Source organism: Eubalaena glacialis, chromosome 12 (genome assembly GCF_028564815.1).
Source record: "Eubalaena glacialis isolate mEubGla1 chromosome 12, mEubGla1.1.hap2.+ XY, whole genome shotgun sequence".
Lineage (NCBI taxonomy): Eukaryota > Metazoa > Chordata > Mammalia > Artiodactyla > Balaenidae > Eubalaena > Eubalaena glacialis.
The window spans coordinates 68777500-68791860 of NC_083727.1; the positions used below are offsets into that span (position 1 = coordinate 68777500).

The 14361-nt window shown below is 47.3% G+C and overlaps 1 protein-coding gene across 1 annotated transcript in view; it reads left to right on the forward strand.

Annotated features, from left to right (window-relative positions):
• Nucleotides 1–1465: 1465 nt before the first annotated feature.
• The window catches only part of GABRR2 (gamma-aminobutyric acid type A receptor subunit rho2), a 44393-nt gene continuing 31497 nt past the window's right edge, over nucleotides 1466–14361 (forward strand). Inside the window, exons 1-2 of the mRNA XM_061207033.1 lie at nucleotides 1466–1578; nucleotides 12063–12169. Of these exons, the coding sequence (XP_061063016.1) occupies nucleotides 1466–1578; nucleotides 12063–12169 (220 nt within the window). The remainder of the gene's footprint in view (nucleotides 1579–12062; nucleotides 12170–14361) is intronic.

Genomic DNA, 14361 nt, shown 5'->3' on the forward strand with positions numbered 1-14361 from the left:
TGTCCACCTCTCAGGGAAATCAGATAATGGTGGTACCAACCCACCAGACCTGCCTCCAAACCGGGGTCCTAGCATTCATTGTGTTCTCTCACCTCCTACTCTATTCAGTCACCATGTATATTCTCCTTCGGTGATAACTTGACTGTCACATTCTTCTGTCTTCCCTCTTCTTCTCCTTCCCTCTTCCCGTCCCTTCGGGCAGGGCCTCATCCTCTTTTAACATAGTCAAAAGAGACCAATCAGTTGGGTCTTCTCTGACCCAACTGATCCCACTTAGGAATTCCTGAAAAAATAAAGTGGATCATATCATTCTACTTTGCTTAAAGGGATCAAAAGAGCTTCTGTTGATTCTTTCTTACATAAGAAAACCCTAATTCTGTTTCAGTTTTAGCTATTGCTCCTTCTGACCTCCATCCTCATCTCCCTATGTCTCTACCACACTCATCATCTCCATTCCCAGGACACAGCAAGCAAGCAATAGGTAGTTTTTAAACATTTTCTTCTGCAGAGTAGATGAAACATAACCACATGTATCTTTTCACTTCTGATGTTCATAATTCCATATCCCAGAATAGGAATCAAGCCTCATTTATGATGACATTATACATTTTTTTTTAAACATCTTTATTGGAGTATAATTGCTTTACAATGGTGTGTTAGTTTCTGCTTTATAACAAAGTGAATCAGCGATGACAGTATACATTTTAGGATGAAAGACCAACGTTAATCTAGTGCTCATGCTAGGAAGAAGAGCTTACATAATCACGAATTCTCCTTTGGTTTATGCTTTCCTTCAAAACCAAAATATGTTTTATGTTTTGATAAGATGTGTTTTCACTGAAAAAAAAAAGATGTGTATTTGGGGGAAAAGCAAGCACCCTTGGCCATAGGTGAAGCACAGGCTCTTAGCTCAAGAAATAAAGCAACCCTGTGGAAACAGGTCATTTGTGTGTTTACTCAGCATTTCCGGGGCACATTCAGGTGCCCATCTCCGTGTCTATAAGTCTTCCCTGCAAATCCACTCAGAATCCAACCTGCTCCCTGGCGGATGTGACAGACTGGTTTTATGTCGCCAGAGAGATGGATTAATGACCTCAGCAAAAAGCTGGCATGTCCAAGAGATTTAATTTTTTTTTTTTTTTTTATATAACAGTTTTAGCCAAAGCTGTTCTAGGACTCAGCGGAAGCTGAGCTTCACAGGAGAACCAACTTACTGACTAATAGCCAATCACTAAGTAACGGGGAAGGCAAAGCCTTGGTGTTTGTGTCATGGCCCGAGGGGGTGGCAAGTAGGGTGGCACAAGCATCAGTATCAGTATTAAATCGGGAAACTCAGCCTGGCCAGCCATGCCCTCCTTGCTGCCCTGGCTCGAGGCAGAAGACCAAGTCAATGGTTAAGCCTGGGGGGATCTGCCCCGCCGCAGGTTACTGGAAAGCAGCTTTCGGCATCACAGACATTCACAGGATGCCTTATTTTTCAAGACTCATTTTGTTCTTGTTTTGCCTGATGGTTCTTGTGGAGAGCAGAAAGCCCAAGAAGAGGAGATGGACAGGGCAGCTGGAAACGTCCAAGCCAAGGTAAAGTTGTGGGCAGGAGGGGAGGGAGGTGATTCGTAGTGGGAGTGACACACAGTGGGACAGCTCCCGGGAGGGCTAGGGGTTAGATCGTCCGTCCTACTGGAATCTGTTTTCCAGCCGGGGGTAGATAGGACCTCGCCCTCACCCAACACAGCCTCTCCCTGGGCACAAATCACTATTGTGTCACCAGCAGCGAGAGAGGGAAGCTAGACCAGGCTGAGCCTTTCATTCTGATGTCTGTGTTCAGCCAAAGCATTTTGATTTAAGTCAGGCAGTTGAAGACTTAGTGGGTAAAGCATCGTTGTACTTCTCAGATTGTGCTGCTTAGTTCCTTGGGATTACATCCTGTAGGGACCATAGATGACCTGCTAAGGAATTACACTCAAGAATTTTTTTTTTTTAAACTAACACCCCATATTTCAGGGCTGCTCTCACTTTCCGAGACTACCCCATGCCCTGGGGCCACTCTGGCCTTCTGAGACGGATCACATTCTGTCTGTGGAGTGTGTATCTCTCTAAATAAACCTGCTTTCACTTTAAAAAAAAAAAAATTTTTTTTTTTTGAGGGGAACTGTATATAGGAATGTAGTTTGACTTATTAAGAAAAAAATGTAACTGGGAGTTGTCTTCTTTAAATTATTTGATTGGGAACAATTTTATAATGCTATCAGGTTTCATTGTACTGTTTTGAATCTAAGAGAAGATGTTTGTAATTTGCTAGGTTATTAAAAATATACATGTGGACAACAGTGAAGGCTATTTCATGATGTAATGGAAACACTTCCAAGAAATAACTGGTTAGGCCCAGAATTTGCACTTAACATAATTACATCACAGATCGAAGTTCCTTAATACGTTTGTTTTGAACTGATGTACGAAGCACGATATTCTAGGCCTGTTCAGCATGAAGAAAAGAGCAAGCAGCTAAGATATCCACGCCATGTGTAACACGCCATGTTACATGTCTGTCTTTCCATTCTACTAAGCACTGAGTCAACTAGTGATTATGAATATTAACTAATATCTTGAGGCACATTTTCTAGGTCAGTGGTCTCCCTTTTTGACCACGTACCGCTATCAGTGACAATTTTTTGAAACCATACCCGCTGATGTGTATACATATATATACACAAATTACATACATGTACTATTATAAATATGTATATTAAATTAAAGCTGAAAAGTTTCCTTATTTTTATTTTTTTAATTTTTTAAACATTTGTTTCTCACAGTTTTTTTTTTTTTAATAAATTTATTTTATTTATTTATTTTTGGCTGCATTGGGTCTTCGTTGCTGCGCTCGGGCTTTCTCTAGTTGCGTTGAGCAGGGGCTACTCTTCGTTGCAGTGCGCGGGCTTCTCATTGCGGTGGCTTCTCTTGTTGCAGAGCACGGGCTCTACGCGTGCAGGCTTCAGGAGTTGTGGCGCACGGGCTCAGTAGTTGTGGCACAGGGGCTTCATTGCTCCGCGGCATGTGGGATCTTCCCGAACCAGGGCTCGAACCCGTGTCCCCTGCATTGGCAGGTGGACTCTTAACCACTGCGCCACCAGGGAAGCCCCAAAGCTTCCTTATTTTTAGATAAAAACTACCTATAAATGAGAGTTACAATTTCTACTTCTTGCATCCCAGTGGAGCATCCTGAGCCCTCCAGGTGTGCCCCTACTTTAGAGACTGCTGCTCTGGGAGATGTAAATACTCTGTGAAGTCTAATTCTACTCCGTCAGAAAGCAAACAGGTACAAATTGTCCAGGATATTGGGAAAGAGGCACCACTCTCGAAGACTCATCCTGGTTATGTAGCTAGAATCCTAGGCTGTTGAACTGGCAGGAACTTCAGAGGTCATGGGGTCCAGCAATTTCCCTGAGTTCTAATTCTGTGAAATGTGAATAGGTGTTGTATGAAGAGGGGGTTCCAGGGTCAAAGAAGCTTGGGAAATCCTGGTTTAGACCATTTTAGACAGATATCTTTATAGCAGAACTTATAGAACATTTATTATGCCAATAGAGGCTGTGAATCTTGAAGAGGAAGATAAATTATGCAGTGTTTCTTTAAAAAAAGAAAAAGAACAACATTTTTTTTTTTGGACTATCTTGTGGGATTCATAGTCCACAGAGCACACATGGGGAAACACTGTCTTATTTTACAGATGCTAAAACGTCGGCATGAGTAATTCATACAGCTCGGTAGTAGCTTGACAGGACCAGAACCTAGGATCCTGATTTACTAGGTCTGAAGGGAAATCATTGTCTGAACCTGTCTATTTTCTAATAATGGTGCTGGGGTTCAGCACGAGCGCCTCAGGGACCCTCAGGGATTCCACTTGGCAGCCTGGGCAGTTACAGCATCTCTGTTACTCTCAAAAGACCCACAGTCTTGTTCCCAGACACCTGCATGAGCTTGTGGACAGACTGAATTTATTTTAAAAAATTTTTTTAATTGCAGTATAGTTGGTTTACAGTATTGTATTAGTTTCAGGTGTACAGCATAGTGATTCTAAATTTTTATACATTATACTCCATTTATAGTTATTATAAAATATTGGCTATATTCCCTGTATTGTACAATGTATCCTTGTAGCTTATTTATTTTATACATTGTAGTTTGTACCTCTTAATCTCCTAGCCCTATTTTGCCCCTCCCCCTTCCCTCTCCCCACCAGTAACCAGTAGTTTGTTCTCTATACCTGTGAGTCTGTTTTTTTAAATATTCACTAGTTTGTTTTGTTTTTTAGATTCCACATATAAGTAATTCCATACAGTATTTGTCTTTCTCTGTCTGACTTATTTCACTTAGCATAATACCCTCCAAGTCCATCCATGTTGTTTCAAATGGCAGATTTTCTTTCTTTTTTATGGCTGAGTAGTATTCCATTGTATATATAGACCACACCTTCTTTATCCATTCATCTGCTGATGGACACTTAGGTTGCTTCCACATTTTGGCCATTGTAAACAATGCTGCTATGGACATTGAGGTGCACGTATCTTTTCAAATTAGTGTTTTCATTTTCTTCAGATATACACCTGGGAGTAGAATTGTTGGGTCATATGGTAGTTCTATTTTTAGTTTTTTGAGGAAACTTTATACTGTTTATGGATGGATTGAATTTGACCCTTAGGGGTGAAGATAACTTTTTGAAATCTATCCCATGAGGTGTTAAAGTGGATGAAAAGGTGAACATACACATTCAAAGAATATAAAATAATTATTGAACAGAAGCTGGGAAAAAGGATAGAGAAAATGTATCAGGGAACATGCTTCTAGGCCTTTATGTAATCCACCAGGGCGTGTACATGCTCAGACAATCATAGAGCTACGTCTGTCTGTGAAAAATTTCAGCCAAACATCTGACTAAAAGGTACTTTCATTATTGACAAAAGAGCTAAGCTATGCTAATAAATAGGAATAAAATGACCTGAACCTTTCTCGTTACAATCTTAGAGCAGTTCAGCTCTGTGGAGTAGCTCCTTCTCTTAGATGTCCTGTTCACACACACACACACCGAGAGGACTTCTTCTAACCTGTCAACCTTCCCTGTGTCACCCTGGCCAACACACCCTCACAAAACAATTATTCTGTCCAGCAACTGCTTTTTCAAAACTGCTTCCTGTATTCTGATCCTTTGTGTCCCTTTATTGAATTGCTACCAAGTGAGCCTGTTTGCTCTTGGCTGTTTGTTTTGTTGTGTTCTTCCTGCCTCTCAGCCTCCCAGGTTTATTCCCCGCCCTGCTGCCTAAGGCGGCCTCCTGGTCACGTGACTGCTTTCCTGCAAAGAGAAAGATTCTCCCTTGAGATCTGAAAATACACCAAGATCTGGGAGTCTGGGCTCTGCCCTGATCACACTGTGGGGCCCCTCCTGGTCCCGAAGCCTGAGGTCCCCTTTCATCTTTCCTTCCCATTTGCTGCCCCTTTGGTTCCACCTGCCCTTGGCCATCCTTCTCTCCTTTGGCATCATGGTTCCAGTGCTGGACCCAGGAGCCGCTTTGCTCTCCTGCTACCCAGTGACCCTCACCCTCCCTAGGGACGTGGGGAAGGAAGTGGGGCCGGGACGTCAGGAGAAACCAGGTTCAGGCCCTGCTTCTGCTTCCCCCTGGCTGTGTGGCCGTGTTTCCTGATCTTTCTGAACCATTTCTCCAACTGAAACCCACTGGAATGATGTGGTGACTGCAGCTCACCAGCCCTGCTTCTCAAAGGCACAGTGAACACTTTTTCTTCTTCTCTCCCCGCTCCACACCCTGACAAGGCTGGGTCTGAGGTTCCCTGAAGGTTCTGGCAGCCCCACCGCGGGGCTGGGGCTCGGCATATGGCCCCTGGAGTCTGGGGTGGGAGAGCCGAGCCCCTGGAGTCCGGGATGGGGCAGTGGCCGGCATCTCCCGTGGAGGATGGATGCAGGGCATCCAGCTTACACCAATAGCCCAAGGCTCAGGATATCAGCGGCCTGAGTTATCAAATAACTGGACCCGTAAGAAAAATTCTGGGTCCTTATTAATGGCACTGGGATTTCAATCTCCTCCCTCTCGCCAGGGTGCTGGCATGCGGGAACTTCCCTTCCCCTAACCCTCCCCTCTCAACTGAGAAACTGTGCTGACCGGGAGGGATTTGCTCCCCGCGAGCCAGGGGGGCAGTGAGCCGGCTGCCCTCACAATTTAATGTCTGTGATCGGCTAAGCCTTCAGGCTGAGCTCTGCTTCCTCGTTCCTGGGGTGTCTCTGCTGGGGCTTCTGTATATGGCCCCCCGCAGTCACTGTGCAGGGACCCGGGCCTGGTCCTGCTCCACTTCTTGGGGAAGAGACCCGGGAGGGCGGAAGCTCCTTGGAAGGGCCCCTCCATGACCACACGTGCTTCTAGGGAACTGACTTAGGTCCCACCTTCCAGCTACAGGAAGAAGCCATTGGCTTCTCGGTCTCGGAGTGTGCAGCTGCAACGGGCTTGTCCAAAAGCATATCTGATCATAGCTTCTTTCTCCAAGTGCCCAACACCCTTCCTCTTTTTCCTTGGCTTTTGGATAAAAATTAAAAAAAATTTTTTTTTTCTTTTTTTGGCCACGCAGCACGTGAGATCTTAGTTCCCTGACCAGGTATCGAACCGCGCCCCCTGCAATGGAAGCGGGGAGTCTTAACCACTGGACCGCCAGGGAAGTCCCATGGGTAAAGATAAAATTCTTAACAGGATCTTCAAGGCTCTCCCTGGCTGAGCCCCTGCAGCCTCAGTCTGTCCATTTCAGCCTCACCCCTCCTACCCTCCCGCCAGTTTCATATAACGCTCACCTGTCCTTCAGCTGGGTCACCTCCCACTCAGCGGGTCCCAAACTATGGACGTGTTGAGTTTAAATGCCTATAGGATACCCAACTGGGGATAATCTGTTAGACAGTAGGATATAAAGGTGTAGAGCAAGGGACATAGATTTAGGAATCATCAGTAAGTGAATGACAGTTGAAGCCACTGCCAAAGGGAGTGTCGAGAGGGAAGAGAAGGCAGCTGAGACAGGGTCCTGGGGATGCTGACGTCTAGGGACAGGCTGAGGAGGAAGGCAAGGCTGCAGTGGAGGTGGGAGGAGGACCAAGCACCCCGTCCTGGAAGACAAGGTTTCCAGCAGAGGCTGGTCCTCCCTGACCCTTGGCAAGTGCACCTTCAAGGCCTCGGCTCAGGCACGAGTGGGGCAAGAAGTGCTCAGCAGTGAGGAATGGCAGCAGGTCTTTGGGAAAGTTACTTATTTATTGAGAGGCGGGGAGAGATGTTTTTTTTTTAAAAAAGGAAATGTTCAAAGAAGAGTATAACTACCACCACTGTCCCGCCATCACTTTTCAATTAATTTTGCGTGAAGAGACGTGGGGTCCAGACAGATTTTTTGCTTCATTCTGGTTCAAGGTGAGAGAGACTCGAATCCGTCTGAATGCTGATGAGAATGAGCAGTGAGAAGGGGACAAGCTGAGGAAGCCAGGCCAGGGTGTTGAGGGCAGAGTCAAAGGGCTCTGGGAGAAGGAGGGTCAGGCACATCTGCTGAGGGACCCCCAGAACCTACAAGGCCGAAGGAAGTGGAAACACTGCTTCTGCTACTGTCTTCTGAGTTGCACCCACCCTATTTGCACTTCCTACCTGGTGTCTCACAGGCGTCCGGACATCAAGATGTCTTCTAAGAATTTGATGCACTGTCATCCCCACAAACATGCCACTCCTCCAGTTTTTACCATCTCAGCGAATGCCCCACCATTCACCAAGGTGCTCGTCGTAAACCTGGGCCATCCCCGACTCTTTGTTTCCCCCATACCCCATACCCAATCCATCAGCAAAGCCTTTCTTATCACTTCTCTACAGCTCCACCCCTTACCGCCCTAACCCAGGCACCATGTTCTCTCAGCAGAAGTCTCCTAATGGTTTCCCATTTCTTCTCTGCCCTCCCACAGTCTCCTCCACCTGAGTGATCTTCCCAGGTGTTAAACCAGACCTTTTGACTCCCCTGCTCAGAATTCCCATGGGTTTCCCCACTCAGTATATACCCCTGAGGACCTCAGGATCTAGTCCCTGGCCTTGTCTCCCACCTCCTTTCTTACTGCTTTCCTCCTCCTTATTCTCTGCCCACTGGTTTTCTTACTGTTCCACACACAAGCCACACTCACCTCAGGACACTTGCACTTGCTCTTCCCTCTCTCAGAATGCACTTTCTTCAGCTCCTCTCATGACTCACCCTTTCCAGGGCTCAGAGGGCTTCTCTGATCACCCTCTACTCCAACCCATCTCTCTCTTCTTCCTTACCCTGCTCTGTGATATATTTATGGCACTTTCTATTTATTTGTTTATTTTGGCTGTGCTGGGTCTAAGTTGCGGCATGTGGGATATTTTAGTTGCAGCATGTGGGCTCTTAGTTGTGGCATGCATGCGGGATCTAGTTCCCCGACCAGGGATTGAACCCAGTCCCCCTGCATTGGGAGCGCAGAGTCTTACCCACTGGACTACCAGGGAGGTCCCAACACTTTCTGAAGTTACATTGTTTATCTGTCCACTTGTTTATTGTCTATTTCTCCCACTACGTCATCAGCTCCGTGGGGGAGGTGAATATATGCCCTCCCATGACTTGAGTGAGCAGTGTTTGGACAGAGTAGGTGATCCATAGAAATGTGTTGAGCAAATAAACTTGAGTCCAGGAATTGAAGAGTTGTGCAACCAGACTGCAGGATGGCTGTCCGTATTGTCTGGGATAAAGACGTTTTCCTCTACCCTGCTAAGTTCTTCTGGCTGGTCTAAGAATTAAATTGACATGAGACATTAACAGGAGAAAATCAAACAAAAGTTTAATAACCTGTATCCATGGGAAAGACCCAGGAAAACTGAGTAATTCACCCAAATGGCCAAACCCTCAGCTTAAAAACCATCTTCAGCTAAAGACAAAGGAGGATGTTGGGGGTAGTGGTTTAGGACTACAAAGGGGAGGAGGGCAATTCACGTGAAGACGAAAAAGAGGGACTTCCCTGGTGGCTCAGTGGTTAAGAATCTGCCTGCCAATGCAGGGGACACGGGTTCGATCCCTGGTCCGGCAAGATCCTACATGCCTTGGAGCAACTAAGCCTGTGCGCCACGACTACTGAGCCTGAGCTCTAGAACCCGCGAGCCACAGCTACTGAAGCCTGCGTGCCTAGAGCCCGTGCTCCGCAACAAGGGAAGCCACCGCAATGAGAACCCCGCGCACCGCAACTGGAGAGTACCCCTGCTCGCCACAACTAGAGAAAACCCGCGTGCAGCAATGAAGACCCAATGCAGCCAAAAATAAATAAGATTAAAAAAAAAAAAAAAAGATGGAAGTGTTTGGTAAACCGATGGTGTGCCGGGCTGTGCAGAGACAATAGGACACCGAGTGGACTCTGGTCCCCAGGCCCTGCAGAGTTTCTCCCCACCACCCCTAGGCCATATTCTTTGCAGAGATCTCTGGTGACAGTTCTCTTCCAGGAACAGGCCCTCTGTGCAAATTCTTTTAGGCAGTTAGGGGGAAGCTCAAAGGTTCTTCCTGGATCTTTTGGGCCTTGATTGTTTTCAGCTCAAAATAATCCACAAGCCAAAGAGACACATTTTGAGGTGGCAAATTTTGCTCTCCTACGATCTGGATGTTGAACTCCCCAAGGTTGAAGGGAGGAACTGAATAGAGGGAAACAGGTGGTACCGAGCCCTCAGCAGAAGCGGGAGCCTGCCTGGGGGGTCCGGAGCTGTGAGAAGCTGTACCAGGTGGCTCCCAGAGCAGGGCTGTAAGGCAGGGAGGCCCAGCTCACAGGGGAATCTGCTTTTCTTGGGTGGGGAAGACGGTTGAGGGTCAGGTCGGCACTGAATAATCAAGCTTTTCCCAATTGTGGAAATGTTATATATCTGCACTGTCCAGTATAGTAGCGATCAGACACCTATGACCCTTGAGCACCTAAATATGGCTAGTGTAACCGAGGAAACTGAGTACTAATTTTATCTAATTTTAATTAACTTAAATCTAAACAGCCCCATGTGACTAGTGGCTGTTTTATTGATCAGCACAGCTTCAGACCTCCCATCAAGTGATATCATCTGGGCAGAGCTGGTAGAGAATGAAAGTTAAGAAGGATTTCATAGGAAGATGTCTCAAAGAACAGGACCTCGAGACAGGAAATATGTCCCTTTCCTCTTACAGGGTTTAAACAGGAAATATGCTTGTTTCTCTAAAAAATCAACAAAATGTGGTAAGAACGTGGAGAGTAAATAGGGGTATATATAGCTGAACAACACACACTCAAAAACAAAATCTCTTCATTGACTTCTAAAACCCTTCAATAGCCAGCACATAACAGATATGATAGTAACACTGACTTCTTATAAGATTATTTTCTTCTGTCAAGAATTAAAGCTCAGGGAGTTCCCTGGTGGCCTAGGGGTTAGGATTCCGGGCTTTCACTGCCGGGTCTTGGGTTCAATCCCTGGTCGGGGAAACTGAGATCCCGCAAGCCTCAAGGCACGGCCAGAAAAAAAAAAAAAAAAAAAGAATTAAAGCTCATATCCTGTCAGACCCAAATGTCCAAATAACCTGCCTCCTAGCCTTCCTTTCTTCCTGCCTTCCTTCCTCTCCATCTTCTTTTCCCTCCCCTCTTATTATTCTTCCTGTTTAGTGATAATCCTAAGTAGACTATTGCTTTAGAAGATTTTGAATTTGACTGCTTTAGGATTATGTGTGATTGTGGTGTGGAATAAAAAAAAGATCTGGAAAGAATGAGTGTGAGTGAAAAAGAGGAGAGAATTACTCCTTTTTCCTCTGGGTTAAAGGAAGGACAGGGAAGCAGGGTCTGCAGTCCTGGGCTCCAGCTCCCCCGCCCACCACCTGGCTGGATGGTCGGAGCAACTCTGTGCCCACCTGTGGCCTTGATGCCCGCTGGCTGTGAACTGTCTGTTCTCCCAAGGGTTGAGGCTCTCTCCGCCAGGGTGGATTCTTCAGACAGCTGCCAACTGGACAGATGTAAAGAGCATCAGGTCTGGGCTTCCCTGGTGGCACAGTGGTTGAGAATCTGCCTGCCAATGCAGGGGACACGGGCTCGAGCCCTGGTCTGGGAAGATCCCACATGCTGCGGAGCAACTAGGCCCGTGAACCACAATTACTGAGCCTGCGCGTCTGGAGCCTGTGCTCCGCAACAAGAGAGGCCGCGATAGTGAGAGGCCCGCGCACCGCGATGAAGAGTGGCCCCCGCTTGCCACAACTAGAGAAAGCCCTCACACAGAAACGAAGACCCAACACAGCCATAAATAAATAAATAAATAAATAAATAAAAATTTTAAAAAATGACTAATACTCTAAAAAAAAAAAAAAGAGCATCAGGTCTGGCTAGGATAACACCAGCCTTTTAAAACTTTAACTACATTTGTCTCAGAATTTTATTTTATTTTTTAAAATATGCCACTTTGGTATATTGATTTTAAAAACTATTTATTTATTATTTATTTATATTGGCTGTGCCGGGTTTTAGTTGCGGCATGCGGGATCTAGTTCCCTGACCAGGGATCGAACCTGGGCCCCCTGCATTGGGAGCGTGGAGTCTTACCCACTGGACCACCAGGGAAGTCCCTAATAATTTTCCTTATCACTAAACCAATATTATAACAACACTGAAGAAATATTTTAACAGAAAAAAAAGACCCATCATAATTCTCCACCATTAGACCCAACCGTTGGTCATCCAATCATGACTTCGGGCAAGACAGTTAGGAGCTTGCAAGGTAGGATGGTGTCCTGCCTTGGGGGGATCTACTTTAGGAAGCCTCTGGAAGGGCCAGGTCCTCGGGTCAGCCTGCCTGTGAGGGCCCGGGGTGGTGGAGGTAAGCGGGGGGGACCCTTTATCTCTCGACCTCCCTTCAGTGGAGAAAGAGATGGTAGGATGGGCGAAAAGGTGAGTGACACGTAGATCCTGCAGGAAGTAATCTCCCCAAATCTTCTCACGCGATGCCTTGGTGGGCTGACGGAAAACAGTTTCTTGCTTGTCTTTGCAGTCACCTGTATAAGAAGAACCTTGATGTGACCAAAATCCGAAAGGGAAAACCTCAGCCCCTTCTCAGAGTGGACGACCATGATTTCACCATGAGGCCCGCCTTTGGAGGTAAGACCGTGTCCTCCCCTCGGCCCTTCGGGGCCTGATGCCAGGGCTGCCTCCTGCTGCTCTTCCAGTGGGTTCCCTCAGGCACAGCCCTCCCCCTGGGGTCCCTGATTTTCCCACTCACACTCAGAGAAGCCCAGCTGGCTCCGAGTCACTAATTATCCCCAGGAGAAAAGAGCTGGAAGGAAGTGAGTGGAGAGGACTGTTGAGAAAAGGACCTGAGGATGATTAAGCTGTTTACATTCATGGAGGCCCAGCCCTGCTGCTGCCAACTTTCCTTTCCGAAAAAAAATAAGAGCATAAGAGCTGCATGGGGCGGGGGGCAGGGGGAGGCTGGGTGTCAGGGCTGGAGCATCCACACAGAAAAGGACTCCCCGGCTCTGCTATCCCGTGCCTGGCTGGGAATTTGGGGTTCTGAGGGGGTCCCCTGCTTGCCAATGCAGCAACAGTTTAACGCCTTGCAAAGCTCCCTTGCAGACTTGCCCCAAAGGAGCTTCCCTGCTTCGGCGGGTTGGGGAGGAGTGGCGGGGACAGGAGGAATGCCACAGAGGGGAGGGGGCTGGGCAAGGAGCCAGCCATCTGCACCAACCAGGAAGGGAGAGGGATGAGAACTGCAGAATGCATGAGACACGGGGCCCATGCCCCCCTTGTGCAGGTGGGGAAACTGAGGCCCGGAGCATGGCCGCTGATGGGCCCCGGCCAGAGAGACCCAGGCAGGCGGGTTTCCATTTCTCCCTTATCTTGCTCCTGAACTCCTCTCAGGTGCCAACGTTCTCCTGGGGCGGCAGGAAGGAGTAGGGGTGACTTGTGGGCAAGTCACCGACCCTCTCTGAGCCTCTGCTTGCTGGTTTGTGAAGTGGGGATAGTAATCCGTCCATCTGGGGTTGCTGTCAGGATTAAACGAGATAATGTATGTAAAGCCCTGGCACATACAGGCTCACGGCCCCTTAGAAAAACCCAGCTGTCAGGCCTCCCTCGTGTGACTGTTAGGGGATTAGGACATTAATTTATCCCAGAGGCTGTTGCATTTTACAAGGACTCAAAGCCTCCCACTCAGTTCCCTGAGCTCTGACACCTGCCGAGCAGGAGGAGAGAGCAGGCGACAGATGACAGCCCCTGCCTCTTCTTCCTGCCCCGGGTGGAATGCTGCACAGCTAGGGGTTCTGGTGCCCTCGAGGGCTTGTTTTGGATAATGCCACCAAAGTTTTCTGAAATTCAATAACATTTCCCTAAATAAGCAGCTCTAAAATTAGCTGTATGTGCTCCAGGAAGTCCAAGCGAGACATCCTTGCTCCCCTTGCCTTTCTTCTAGAGGGTCGGGTAAGATGCAGAGGGTCAGCAAGGCGACTGGAACAAGGTTGACAAACAACAGCATTAATGACAACAAACAACTTCTAGTGACTTCTGTGCCAGGTACCATTCTACCCAGGGTACTTACAGACACGATCTTACTTCATTCCTCACAACTCCGTGAAGTAGGTACTATTATTATGCCCAGATGGGGAAACTGAGGCACAGAGAGGTGAGGTGACTGGTCCAGGTCACACAGCTACTGAGGTAGGCCCGCTCTCCTAGCTGGGTCTCTTTCTTACCCCCTCTATCCACACGTCCCCCAGTGCTGGGCCGCTAGGCAGAGCAGGCGTGTTTAGGGCTCACAAACAATACTCCTAGGGGCCCCTGATAAGATGTTATTTTAAAGTCAGAAGAAAAAAATAAAATTTTAGGTAGAAGAAAATGTTAATATATAATATTAATATATTCATCTTTATACCATCACAGTTGTATGCTTTTCAAATATTTTTTTTCTGGTGGAAGGGCCCACGAAGGCAAAAGTGCCCAGTGTCCTCAAAAGTCACAACGTGACCCTGCCTCAATGCACAGTTTTATAGGGCAGCTGTGTGTGTCTGGGTGTGGGTGATCTTCTGAATAACACATTGTAACTTTCTGATGGAGGTTGATGTTGCTGGCAGGAGCCTGAGCCATCACCTGGTTAGGACTTTCAGTTTACAGAAGAAGAGCCTGGGGTCCAGGGGGTTAAGTGATGGCCACAGAACAACTGGGGGCAGAACATGGGTTTCCTCTGTGATGTCAGATGCAAAAGTGAAAGCCTCATAAAAACGCCCTCCTCCTCTGAGAGAAAGCCAGGAAAGCCAGGAGCTAGCTCTCAGGACTGGCAGGTGAAATCCTGCCACGTT